General features: G+C 50.0%; 2 protein-coding genes across 6 annotated transcripts in view; one reads left to right on the top strand and one right to left on the bottom strand.

The window, feature by feature from the left end:
- The window catches only part of Syt5 (synaptotagmin 5), an 8,924-nt gene extending 1,379 nt beyond the window's left edge, over nucleotides 1–7,545 (top strand). For 2 of the 3 annotated variants that reach the window (XM_013123644.3, XM_005084129.4), the window contains 7 exons: nucleotides 351–523; nucleotides 3,484–3,603; nucleotides 3,797–3,964; nucleotides 4,717–4,884; nucleotides 5,120–5,237; nucleotides 6,076–6,209; nucleotides 7,005–7,545. In XM_013123644.3, coding sequence (XP_012979098.1) covers nucleotides 351–523; nucleotides 3,484–3,603; nucleotides 3,797–3,964; nucleotides 4,717–4,884; nucleotides 5,120–5,237; nucleotides 6,076–6,209; nucleotides 7,005–7,205 — 1,082 coding nt within the window. In that variant the 3' untranslated portion in view covers nucleotides 7,206–7,545. The remainder of the gene's footprint in view (nucleotides 1–350; nucleotides 524–3,483; nucleotides 3,604–3,796; nucleotides 3,965–4,716; nucleotides 4,885–5,119; nucleotides 5,238–6,075; nucleotides 6,210–7,004) is intronic. The other variant, XM_021235386.2, reaches the window with a different exon arrangement.
- LOC101830195 (transcription initiation factor TFIID subunit 13-like) overlaps nucleotides 1–13,739 on the bottom strand; it is an 18,388-nt gene extending 4,649 nt beyond the window's left edge. For 2 of the 3 annotated variants that reach the window (XM_040734061.1, XM_040734059.1), the window contains exon 1: nucleotides 13,735–13,739. The gene's annotated coding sequence lies outside the window, so the exon portion shown is untranslated. Of the gene's footprint in view, nucleotides 1–11,209; nucleotides 11,213–13,734 lie in introns of all 3 variants that reach the window. The other variant, XM_040734060.1, reaches the window with a different exon arrangement.

Raw genomic sequence — 13,739 nt, 5'->3', positions numbered from 1 at the left:
AAAAGAGAGACAGGTCTTCGGGGGGGGGGGGACCAGAAGCGGATCAAGGGTGGGGCGTGGAGTGGGATCATAAATCAGCGAATGGAAACTGAGACCCAGGAGTGAGCAAAGCAGAAATCAAAATGGGGGTAGAGACGTCAGGACTGTAAGAGGCAACAAATCTTGTCAGCGTGGGTTAGAGCATCGGCTCAGCTTTACAGGTGAGGCTGGTTGGAAGGAAAACATGGAATTGAACTGAACGGAATTGGCTGGAGGGAAAAGCAGGCTTCAGGCTTCAATGTGGAATCGAACCTGAGCCAGCCAGCCAATTTCCCAGAGCTTTGACGTGTGCTGTGTCCACCTTTCTGCAGTACCTGCCTGGGTCCTGGCCACCATCGTGCTGGGCTCAGGCCTCCTGGTCTTCAGCAGCTGTTTCTGTCTCTACCGGAAGCGCTGCCGGAGACGGATGGGCAAGAAGAGCCAGGCCCAAGCCCAGGTCCATCTCCAGGAAGTGAAGGAGCTGGGCCGGAGTTACATCGATAAGGTGCGACCCTTCCCTACGCACACTCCCCGCAGTTTCCCCAGCTATCCTCGTCTTTGGTCCCTTCCCTTCTTAGTCCCACAGGATTCTGGGGATCAGAGCTAGGATTAACTCTCGTGTCTGAGCTGGGTGTGATGGTGCATATGTGTAATCCCAGCCCTTGGGGAGGCTGAGGCAGTAGGGGATGCTGTGAGTTCAAAATCAGTCAGAGCAGTGTAGTACCTGCAACGCCAGCCTGGGCTACAAAACAAATCAGAGCTGAGAAGCCGGCTTGGTGGTTCAGAGAGCTTGCCACTCTTGCAGAGGACACGGGTTCAGTGCCCACAACCATCTGTAACTACAGCTCTGGGAGACCCTCTTCTGACTTCTGTGGGTGCCTAGCACACATATGTCACGCATACATGTGTGCAGGCGAAATACTCATACACATAAAGTAAATAAACACATAAAACGAAATAAAACAAAAAACACTCAGTAGGCAAAATGGTTGCTAAGAAGCATGAGGGTCATGGCTCTGACCCCTTACCTGTTCAAAAGCTGGGCGTGCGTTTGCATACCTATAGCTCCGTTGCTGGTGATGGGGGTGGTGGTGGTAGAGACTGGCATATTCCTGGAACTCCATGGCCAGCCAGTCTAGGAGAAATGATAAACTCTAGGTTGAATGAGAGACCCTGCCTCAAAAAATAAGGTGGAGAGTAAAAGAGGAAGGCACCCAAAATTGACCTTTGAACTTCACACACATACTTGGGAATAGATGAGTTACATACCAACCTACATAGGCACACATCACACACACACTCTGTCTCTGTGTCTGTCTCTCTGTCTCTGTCTCTGTCTCTCTCTCTCTGTCTCTCTCTCTCTCTCTCTCGGGATGTTGTCATATGCAGGGCACCAACAGACACTGTGGTATTGACAATCCAGAGGGTCAGTTTCCTGGTGGAGGTGGTTTTTGTGGCTAGACCAAAACAACAGAGTTTTAGCTAAGAGCCAGGACAAGAATATTCTAGTCAAAGGAAGAGCAGGTATTGAGGACTGGTTATTGCATTTTGAGGTGAGTCAACAGAGAGTTGTTCACAGTGGAGGCATCTGGAAGGCTGAGCACCCTCCATGTAACGAGGGCAAATGATCCTGTAATGAGGGTTCTTTGTCCCCCAGCAGGGATTCCTCCCCTGAGAGCCCCTAACTAAAACACAAGACTTATATTAATTATAAAATTGTTGGCTGGTGGCTTTGGCTTCTTATTGGCTACCTCTGTCTTAATTATTAACCCATTTCTATTAATCTATGTATTTCCATGTGGTCTTGGCTTACTGGAGAAGGGTCCAAACTTCTTACTCCTTTACGGGCTACATGGCGACTGACTCTGCCTACGTTTCCCAGAATTCTCCTCGTCTCCTAGTCCCACCTATCTCCCTGCCTCTATTGGCCACAGTGTTTTATTCATCAACCAATAAGACAAACATATATACGGAAGGACATTCCCATCATGAGCCCTACTCTAGTGTTTGTCCAAGAAAGGGACAGGAGCCTGGGAATGTAGTTCAGCTGGTAGAGTGATTTCTTGGAATGCATGGAGCCCAAGGCCAACCCCCAGCACCACACAAACCTGGCATGGTAGTGCACATCCGTAACCCCAGATCTTGGGAGGTGGAGGCAGGAGGATCCAGAAATTCAAGGTGATCCATGGTTACATAGCGAGTTATATGCAGCATGTTTGAGAGAGAGAGAGAGAGTTCCAGCATATATATCATGTATGTGCATGAATGGACACACACACACACACACACACACACACACACACACGAAAAGTCATGGAGGACTTATACAGATCCTTCAAAAATAAAAGCCTAGGGGGTGTGGAGAGATATCTCAGTGGTTAAGAGCACTGATTGTTCTCCCAGAGGACCTGGGTTCAATTCCCAGCACCCACATGGCAGCTTACAACTGTCTGTAACAGCAGTTCCATGGGCTCCATCCAACATTGTCACACAGACATACATACATACATATGAAAATAGATAATGAAAATCTATTTAAAAAGAGCACTTGTTTCTCTTTCAGGGGAACAAGTTCTCTCCCCAGCACCCATGTAGGATGGCTCACAACGTCTATAACTCCAACCCCAGGGTATCCAATGCCTCTGGCCCCTGTAGGTGCCTGCACTCACATGCACACATCTGTGTGAAGACACATGCCTCCACATAACTTAAGCTATAGAAAAAACCAAGTGTTAGGCAATTGAAAGGCTATGGTAGAATCTGAATATTAAGTCTCTGAGTGTAGAGTGGAATGCAGGCCAGGCAGTCTGGGGTTTCCAGGCAACTCCCCCAGGACCATTTTCCATCTGTGTGAGCCTCAAGTTCAAGGCAATTAGCTCATTATCTCTCCTTCTTTCTCAACAAGCAGCTGTTATTATAATTATTACCTACAAGGATTCCTTTTGGGGGTCCTGGAACCCAGCCTCCATTCCTGTTCCTTAAGTCAGTGATTTCAAAGGTCATCTGTGTCAGGATCACCTCCAACTTCGTTGCAATGTAAATTTTGGATGCAATGTCACTAGACCTAGTGAATCAAAAAAACCTCGGTATTTTGCCACTCATCTCTGATGGAGACTAGACTTTGAGAATCTATGGTCTAAGAGAGAAAAAAACTTACATGCTAAATGTTAAGCACATGGTATATATACACCATTTCTCCTTCGTATTCTGTTATCCCAATACATTCACTAGGACATGTAGGGATGAAACAGTCCCAGACTGTAGCTCATGATGCCTATTTCCATAGCAGACATCACTAATCAAATGCTGACAAATATGTTGCTTTTATGGTATGTTGTTCCAGACATTACTAATCCATCACTGTTTAGATAAGATGGAGGGGTCTGGGAGCTTCTTGAGGTTTCTGAGCCTGGGAAGGTACTAGTTTCAGGGGAAGATTCTACCATCTTGCTCCTGGCTTTCCAGGTTCAGCCTGAAATAGAGGAGCTGGACCCCTCACCATCCATGCCGGGACAGCAGGTATCAGAGGAGCACCAGTTAGGACGACTGCAGTATTCACTGGATTATGACTTCCAGACTGGCCAGGTGGGTGTGAGGGAGGGAAGAAACACCTTCGGAAGGGGGAGGGTCTCGGGGGCTGGGGGAGGGTCTCGGGGCCTGGGGGAGTGTCTCAGGGGCTGGGGGAGGGTCTCGGGGGCTCCAGCCCTCCCTTTGTAGTGGAGTCCCTGGGAGGAGGCTGGAACTAGAGTCCGTCATCAGTGGTGTCTGGGCACTGCAGCTCCTGGTGGGTATCTTGCAAGCTGAAGGACTGGCAGCGTTGGACCTAGGAGGTTCCTCGGACCCCTATGTCAGTGTCTATCTGCTGCCAGACAAGCGGAGGCGGCATGAGACCAAGGTGCACCGGCAGACCCTGAATCCGCACTTTGGGGAGACCTTTGCCTTCAAGGTGAGTTCCTGCTGTCCTTACGCCGTGGTCCCCAGCCTACCTCTCTCTAGTCCCTGGAACGCCAAGGACTGACCCTTCAGCTTTCCCTGGAAGAAGACACAGCTCCGATGATGGATGACAGCGTGTGTGTATACAAGAGGTGGGAAGCTGTTCCGGGGACCTAGAATTATCCTTGGGAACACTGCCAATGCCCGTGCTGTCTGTTGCCTTGGTCCCTGTACGCTCCTCTTTGTGTTCTGTTAGCACGTGGGTCTCCATCCGTGGATCCCCGTGATTTATTGAGGCCCCTGGAGCCTCACTGCTCCATGTTATGGCGTATTTGTACACTGTGTGAAGACGTGTCACCGTGGTTGGTTTAATAAGGAGCTGGATGGCCGACAGCTGGGCAGGAAGAGGTTAGGGGGTACTTCTGGGGACAGAGAGGACTCTGGGAAAAAAAAGAAAGGAGATGCTAGCCAGACAGGGAGAGGAAACAGGGGGTGCAAGATGGAAAGAGTTAACGCCACGTGGCAGAACGTAGATTAATGTAAATGAGGTTAATTTAAGGTATAATAGCTAGTTGAGACAAGCCTGAGCTAACAGCCGGGCTGCTTTCATAATTAATAAGAAGTCTCTGTGTGGTTACTTGGGAGCTGGCAGCCCAGAGAAATGTCTGTCTACAGCCGCATTATACGTCCACCTGAGTATCCTATGCCCCCACGTCCTCCTCCTCCCTGACTTCCTGCCCTCCCCCTTGTATTTCCTTCCACCAGGTCCCCTACGTCGAGCTCGGGGGCAGAGTGCTGGTCATGGCTGTGTATGACTTCGACCGCTTCTCCCGCAACGATGCCATCGGGGAGGTGCGGGTGCCCATGAGTTCAGTGAACCTGGGGCGCCCGGTGCAGGCCTGGAGAGAGCTGCAGGTGGCGCCCAGGGAGGAGGTGAGCATGTGCGGCCCCGCCCATTCGTCCTCGGGACCAGAGACCACAGACTTTCCAGTCCTTCAAGTCTGCAAGCCTCCCCGTCCTCCCCCCACCCCTTTTCTTTGGCTCAGGCGAGCTAGCTGGCTCCAGGGACTAGATTTGACATCCCTGGTGCATGACTCCGGATCATCCAGAGTGAGCCAGCGAGGGGCAGCGGCCCAATTTGGGTGATAGGTTCCGTTCCTCCTTTTAGCAGGAGAAACTGGGGGACATCTGCTTCTCTCTCCGCTATGTCCCCACGGCTGGAAAGCTCACCGTCATTGTCCTGGAAGCTAAAAATCTGAAGAAGATGGATGTAGGAGGACTCTCAGGTGTGTGCGAAACAAAAATGACGTAGTGTGTGTGTGTGTGTGTGTGTGTGTGTGTGTGTGTGTTAGAGTTCCTATTGCTGTGATAAAGACTATGATTAAAAAAAAAAACCTGGGGAGGAGGAAACAGTTTATTTAATCTTACAACTCTTACGTCACGTTCCGTCACTGACTGAAGTCAGGGCAGGAACTCAGACAGAGCAGGGGCTGATGCAGAGGGTTGGAAAGGAGTGTCCCTTACTGGCTTCCCATGGCGTTCTCAGCCTGCTTGTTGTACATCCGGGACCATTTGTCCATGGTTGACCCTACCCACAGTTAGCTGCCCCGCCCCCCGCATCAAACCCCTAATTAATCAAACCCCCCATTGTCTTGCCTGTGGGTCAATATCATGGAGGCATTTTCTCATTTTTTTGGTTCACTTAGATAACTTGTATCGAAGTTGATAACGAAACGACGGGGGTGGGGAGGGTCGCCTAAGGGTTCTCACAGCTTTTTTTTTTTTTGGTTTTTCGAGACAGGGTTTCTCTGTGGCTTTGGAGGCTGTCCTGGAACTAGCTTTTGTAGTCCAGGCTGGTCTCGAACTTACAGAGATCTGCCTGCCTCTGCCTCCCGAGTGCTGGGATTAAAGGCATGCGCCACCAACGCCCGGCTTCTCACAGCTTCTTGATGTGAGGGGGTCGCAGAACCCCATACTGCTGTGGAGAGCCCAGAACTGATCTCATCCAGAAAGGGGGGATTTGAGGGGCGCATGGGGGTCTGAGAAAGAGTCTTCACTCTCCTACGCAGCCTGCTCCCCATGCACGAACAGTGGGGAGTTAAGGGGTGCCCTTCTTCGCCCCAGATCCCTATGTTAAGGTACACCTGCTTCAGGGAGGCAAGAAGGTTCGGAAGAAGAAAACCACCATTAAGAAGAACACCCTGAACCCCTATTACAACGAGGCCTTCAGCTTCGAGGTGCCCTGTGACCAAGTGCAGGTGAGTGCAGCCGTGCCCGGCTTCCACCACAGGAGCCCCCCCACCCCACCCCAGAGATGGAGTGGCAAAGGAAAAGGGGCCTGGGCGTCACTGAAGAAACCAGATCCTGTTCATCTCCGTTTCATTCTCTGGAGACCGGGAGGCCTGACCCTAAAACCTGGCCTTGGGCATGCTCTCCCCTAAGCAAGCCTTGCCACAGGATGCGGGTCCCCAGCAAGCCCTGCCCCCCCAAGAAGCTCAGACCTTCCAGTTCCTTTAAGAGAAAAGCCTTTATGGGTCACGGCACCCCTGTCAAGGACTTGCCTGTTTGTCCCTTCTGAGCCCTGATCTCTAAGGCGGTGCCTACCAAGCCCTGGACAACGGGGTCCTGTGGGTTTATCTCCATCGAAGTTCGTTTTCAGCGGGGTGTTGGTGGCGCACGCCTTTGATCCCAGCACGCTGTAGGCAGAGGCAAGCGGATCTCTGTGAGTTCGAGGCCAGCCTGCTCTACATAGCGAGTTCCGGGCCAGGCAGGGCTATGTAGTGAGAGAGTTTCTCTGAAGCAGAAAAGAAAGAAAGGAAGAATTTCCTTTTCAAAGGAACAAAAGTTCCGGGGCACCTTTTGGTCTTTTCCAACGGCCAGTTCCGGGGCACCTTTTGGTCTTTTCCAACGGCCACTACTCCCTGCCCCAAACTCCCGCGGGGGTGGGGTACCCCCACATAGCCTGGTCGCAGGGAGAGAATGTCCTTAGCAATGACCCCTGCGCTGCTCTCCATGTCACCCTCCTGTCTCCTTCTCCCGCCACCCCACTCCAGAAAGTCCAGGTGGAGTTGACCGTATTGGACTACGACAAGCTGGGCAAGAATGAGGCCATCGGGAGGGTGGCGGTGGGCGCCGCAGTCGGTGGGGCTGGCCTCCGGCACTGGGCAGACATGTTGGCCAACCCCAGGCGGCCCATTGCCCAGTGGCACTCGCTGCGCCCCCCTGACCGAGCCAGGCCAATGCCTGCACCCTGACCCCCCGTCAGGCACGCGCCTGACCCCAGATCCGTGACTCCCAGCTCCTTCCAGCTCTCCCCACATGCCTCTCCCTACTCCACAGACGTCGCGTCCACTCCTACCTCCACGCTGGGAACGTTCCTAACTCCCGGCACCACTCCCATCCCCAGAAACCACAGAGATCCTGCGGGGAGGTGGCTAAGTCTGACATTCCCTGCCCCGGGGTCCTCCCCTCTGCTTTGACAATCAGCTGAGAAGCCTATTATCCCCTTCCTCCCAATCTCTTAGCTCTTCCCAGACAGCTTGACCCCTGTAACTGCTCCTGGGGCCAAATAAATAAATACTCAGCAGCTTGGAAGCTCGGACCGGTGCTCCTCGATGTGTGTGGGGGAGGGGGAGGGTGCCCGGCACAGGACATGGTGGCTGGGACTAAGAATGACGCTCACCTCCAGGCCCAAAGGCGAGCCAGGTCAGAGTAACGCTGAACACCCTGGACACCCACCCAGGGAAACCACCCACCCACCCACCCACCTACCGCCAACCCACTCACACAGCTACCTATTCTTCCCCTGAACCTCGGTTTCCTCAGAAGAAAAAACTTATGATGGTAATACTACCTGCTGTGTAACTGCTGTGAAGAATCAGAGAGAATCCACCTAGCCGTGATTTAGTCCATGTGGTCACCAGCCAGGTAAATGTTGGACCACCGAGCCACGACCCCATCCTCTCACTGGGGGATTCTAGGCAGGTGATCTAACCACTGGGCAACACCCCCAGCCCCTCACTGGGGTATTCTAGGCTGGTGCTCTACCGCTGAGCCACACCCCAGCCCCTCACTGGGGGATTCTAGGCAGGTGTCCTAACCACTGGGCAATGCCCCCCCAGCTCCTTACTGAGGAATTTTAGGCTGGTGCTCTACTGCTGAGCCACACCCCCAGCTCCTCGCTGGGGGATTCTAGGCAGAACTCTACCCTAAGCCCACTCTGTAGCCTAGGCAGGCATTAAACTTGTCATCCTCCTGCCTCATCCTCCCTAGTATCTGAGATCACAGGCCCGCCACGCCAGGCCCCTGTGCGCATAGATTGTCCTGCTCAGCTGTGCGTCCTTCCTTCCCCTCCTCTCCCCCCTTTTCCTCTCTCTCCCTTATTTCCACCTCATTTCCCCTGAGGTCTCCTGTGTACAACCACTTGGACCAAGAAGAGACATAAGCCCAGACGTTACTCCTCACGACTTACTCTTATCAAGGAAACAAAATAGATTAGTGTCCAACTGAAATCTCCAGAAAGTCCATGACCATACCACCCTGAAGTCTCAAGAGCCCATGGCTGTTCTACACTGAAATCTCCGGAGAATCTACGGCGACACTATCCTCAAGGGCCCGATAAGGCAGTTACTTTAGGAAAAGCCAATGGTAGTCTTCCCCCCCCTCAACATGTGTCGATTCCCGCCATAATTTTGGGAGGATGATTACTTGACCAACTTCGTCTCTCCCCAGGCAGGATTTGGCATGATGGACGGGGCTTTGCTGTTTGGAAATTTAGCTCTCTGAGACCTCAGTGGAGGGGCAGGAAGTATCCCCAGAGACTAGGAAAAGGGTACATATTTGTCCCCTGAACTTCCTGGCAACCAGTGAGCAAAGAAATCAGACCAGTTATGTGGGTTATAGTGTCCATGAGATTTAGAAAATTTCCACAAAATTGCAGGCAGTGGTGGCACATGCCTTTAATCCAGCACTTGGGAGACAGAGTGAGTTTGAGGCCAGCCTGGTCTACAAAGCTAGTTCCAGGACAGCCAGGGCTGCACAGAGAAACCCTGTCTCTAAAAACAAAACAAACAAAAAAAAGAAAGAAAAGTAGAAAATTTCCACAAAATCATAGCAGTCATATTTACTGTGTGATTATGTGTATTGCTCTTAAGACCATATTTATTAATGGGGCTGGAGAGATGGCTCAGTGGTTAAAGGGACTGACTGCTCTTGCAGAGGTCCTGAGTTCAATTCCAAGCAACCACATGGTGGCTCACAACCATCTGTAATGAGATCCGGCGCCCTCTGCTGGTGTGAAGGTGAACACGCAGAGCACGCACACATACAAATATAAATAAAGTTAAAAAAGAGGACAGCAGCTACTACCACCACTACTGCCAATATTGCCCTCACAGCAAACTCATGATAAATGCAATGTTTGTTCTTATTGGCAAGTGAAAAAAATATGCAGCTGACTATGAGACCTATAGCCAAGAATTTTGACTTTAAGTCCTATTACTTGAACCTGTTATGGTGTATATATTTTTTTGTTTTGTTTTGTTTTTCAAGACAGAGTTTCTCTGTATTGTTTTGGAGGCTGTCCTTGAGCTCTCTCTGTAGACCAGGCTGGCCTTGAACTCACAGAGATCTGCCTGCCTCTGCCTCTGGAGTGCTGGGATTAAAGGCGTGCGCCACCAACACCCGGCTTTTTTTTTTTTATGGTGTATTTTTTAAGGATTTATTTACTTTATTATTTCGTGTGTATGAATGTTTTGCCTGCTTCTTCGTTTGTGTCTGATGCCTGCTGAGGTCAGAAGAGGGCGTTAGATCCCATAGGACTAGAGTTAGTATACCGCCGTGAGCCACCATGGGGATGCTGGGACTCGAACCTGGGTTCCCGGCAAGAGCCGCAGTACTCCTAACTGCTGGGCCAACTCTCTAGTTTCTAAACCTGTTATGATTTAGGTTAAGATCTCTGGGTCTCTGGTTTTTCCATCTCGGCAAGAAAGCAAACCAATAAGAAGAAAACCATTGCAAATAACCACCGATAGTAAGAAATAAATCTGGGGTCTGTGCTGGGGTCCAGCTAGTATCAGACCTACACTGCAAGGGGCCATCTATTCTGGACTGATGTCTTTGGGGCTGTGTTCAGAACCAGCCAAACAGCCCCGGGTCCGACCCTGAGTGGGGGAGTGTGGATCAGGGAAGTCCTAGCTACCCAGTGGCGTTAAGGACGAGACAGAGACATCATGTTATCTCAGGAGGGCTCCCAGTCAATACTGGAGACCACAGTTTATTCAAGCATCCTCTTAAATAGCTTTCCAAAAGCACGGGTACTGGCAGAAGACATCTATTATCATATAAACAGGGCTGACTAGGAAATACGTCCTTTAACCCTAGAGATGGTCCTAGAATGCATGTACACAAGCCCTTAGACTTTCTGTAAAGGCACATCTCACCAATCTTCAGACACATCCCCCTGGTCCCCAGGCACATCCCACTAGCCCTCATGATGGGTATGGGGCCTAGGTCTATTGTTACACAAACTAGAAACCATTCTCCACTGTGGCCAGGCCATCCGGAGGTAACCAGCCGACATCTAAAAGACAATAGGAGATTTGAGCTCCTGGAATTGAGCTGAGGCCTATATCTGAAATATCATATCCAGGCCCCGACAGGTCTGGAGAGATGGTTCGGTGGCTAAGAGCACTTGATGCTCTTGCAGTGGTCCTGGGTTTGGTACCCAACATCCACACATTAAATCACACCATTCATAGTTTTAGTTCCAGGAGATCTGGTGTGCCTTCTTCTGACCTCCACAGACAGGGGACACACATGTAGTGCACATACATGTAGCTAAAACTTACATGTAGGCTGGTGTGGTGCACATAGTCATAGCACTCAGGAGGCAGAGGCAGGTGGATCTCTGTGAGTGTGAGGGCAGCCTGGTTCACAAAGCACGTTTCAGGACAGCCAGTGCTAAATAATAGAGAAGGCTGTCCCATAAAAAAACAAACAAGTAATCTAAAAACTAAAACAAACAAGTCCAGTGAATGCTGAGAAATTTAGGGAGTTCAGGGAGGTCTTTTCTGAGGTGAAGTCTGAACATGGTAAGAATGGATGATATGCAAACAACGACAAGGGAGGAATAGGACGGACTATTATTCCATCACAGAAAGGAGTGACGTGAGCTGTGAGAGTACCAAGCACCCATGTAAAAGTCAGGCAAGGCCGATAGCATTGATAACACCACCACCGAGGGGGGGCGGAGCTATACAGACTCAGGGAGCGGCCTGACAAGCACGATGAACTTCCAGGCTAGTGAGAGACTTCTCGAGGAAATCAGAGGAAGACACGAGACGCATCCCTCTGGCCTCTGCATTTTTGTGGGCACAAGCATGCGCACACGCATGTGCGTGCATGCATAGAGTGCAGAGCACATGAAGGAATGAGATACTAACTTACACTTCACCATGAACCTGGAATTATATATTATATATAATTAAAAAAAATTTTATGTGCGTTAGGGTAAAGGTGTCAGAACCCCGAGTTACAGGCAGTTGTGAGCTGCCATGTAGGTGTTGGGAATTGAACCTGTGTCCTCTGGGAAGAGCAGCCTGTGCTCTTAACCACCGAGTCATCTCTCCAGCCAGCCCCCAAGTTATATAATTGTATGGTAGTGTAGCATATACTTCTTTTTGATGATACATTTCTTTTTATTTTGAGTGTTTTGCCCATATGTGTGTCTGTGTACCGCCTGCGAGTATGCCCTCAGAGGCCAGAAGAGGGCGTCAGATTCCTCGGAACGGAAGTTACGTACAGATGGTTGTAAGCTGGCTGCCATGTGGGTGCTGGGATGTGAACCCAGGTCCTCTGTAAGAGCAGCCAGTGTTCTTGACTGCTGAGCCATCCCTCCAGCCCCTCTCTGTGTAATCAAGCTTGAGCTTTTAACCCTGCTTCAGTCCCGTGACCAACACGGCCCCCTCCCCGCCTACCCCTGCCATTGGTGGATTGTAGTCGCGTGCCTGGCTTTATGATGTGGTGCTGGAGACGGAACACAGTGATTCTACCATGCTCGTCAAGAGCTCTTCCAAACTGATGCCAGGCCCAAAGCCATTGTTTCTATAGCATCCTTTCCTTTCATTTTTGTCTTCGTTCTAGTAAATTCTGTTCATTGCTGGGGCCTGAGAGACCAATGCTAGGTATCTCACCAGGAAGGAGTTTTAATTTCTATTTTTAATTGGCATTATTTATTTATTTGTGTGTGTGAGAGAGAGGGGAGGGAGGGGGGAGAGAAAGAGAGAGAGAGAGACACACACACACACACAAAGAGAGAGAGAGAATGAATGAATGAATGAATGAATGCATGCTTATATTCTGCTCACTTTGTCTACTTTCATACAGTCCAGGTCACAAGTCAGGGGAATGGTGACACCCACTTTCAGTCTGAGTCTTTCCAATGAACACATTCAAGGCAATCGCCCACAGGCATGCTCAAAGGTCCAGTCTCTGATCCAGACAGTCACTCACTGAGAGTCTCTTCTCAGCTGCCTCCATATTATAAAAAAACTAATCCATCATGATGCTTATCCTGCTGCATAAGTGAATCCTTAATAGTCTCCTAGTCTCCCCTCCCCACTACAGAGTTCCAGGAAGAAAATACCTGTAGACTTACACCAGTCTCTGCAAAGGACATGATAAATATTTCAAAGCTCTCCAGATATGCCTTGATCCTGCATCTCTCAAGTTGTTCTCTGCCAGGCTCAGGTGGGTCAGCATCTTATTGTGCCTGAGAGCAAAGGCAATTCCTTCACAGGAGATCCCAGTGAGGTTACAGTTCTCCAGCCTGTGAAGAGAAACACACAGACAAGGGACAGTTCGTGTGTATGTATGCATGCAAGTATGTATACACACACATATTTATACATATATACATATACATAAATAGAAATTTATCTATTTTACATCCTGACCAAAGTTTCCTCTCCCTCCTCTCTTCCCAGTCCCCCAATCAACTCCTCCATCTCTGTTTAGGAAAGGACAGTTCTCCCATGAGTATCAACAAATCATGGCATACCAAGTTGCAGTAAGACTAAGCACTTCCCCATATATTTGGGCTGGGCAAGGTGAACCAGTATTAGAAGGAATAGGGTCTTAAAAGCCTGTAATTTGGAGATAGCCCCTAGTCCCACTGTTAGAGGTCCCACAAGAGGACCAATTACACAACCATCACATATATGCAGAGATCAGCCCCATACAGGCTCCCTGGTTGTTGATTTTGTATCTGTTGAGTTCCAATGAGCCAGGTTATTGATTCTGTGAGTTTTCTTGTGGTGTCCTTGACCTCTTTGGACCCTACAATGGACAAGGGATACACACACACACACACCACACACACACACACACACACACACACACTTTGGTTTTTTGAGACTGGTTTTCTCTGTATAGTTTTAGAGCCTGTCCTGGAACTCACACTGTAGACCTGGATGGTCTTGAACTCACAGAGCTCCACCTGCCTCTGCCTCCTGAGTGTTGGGTTAAAGGCTTGTGCCACCACCACCCAGCTGTGTCCTTCCATTTTTAACTGCTAGAATTTCATCTCTTCCTGGGCCACCTCTCATTGAGACGGTAGCTTTTGCTGTCCTTGTTGTAAACATTTGTTTAGTTTTACTGTATGTGCATGAGAGTCAGCCTGCATGTATGTCTGTGGGCAGCATGCACGTCAGAAGGAGGCAGTGCATTCTCTAGAACTGGAGTTACATATGGTTGTGACCACCATGTGGGTGCTGGGAACCCAACTCGGA

The sequence above is a fragment of the Mesocricetus auratus genome, unplaced genomic scaffold (genome assembly GCF_017639785.1).
Source record: "Mesocricetus auratus isolate SY011 unplaced genomic scaffold, BCM_Maur_2.0 Super-Scaffold_100037, whole genome shotgun sequence".
NCBI classification, from domain to species: domain Eukaryota; kingdom Metazoa; phylum Chordata; class Mammalia; order Rodentia; family Cricetidae; genus Mesocricetus; species Mesocricetus auratus.
The sequence above is the reverse complement of the archived record's forward strand: the minus strand, read 5'-3'. Positions and strand labels throughout refer to the sequence as shown.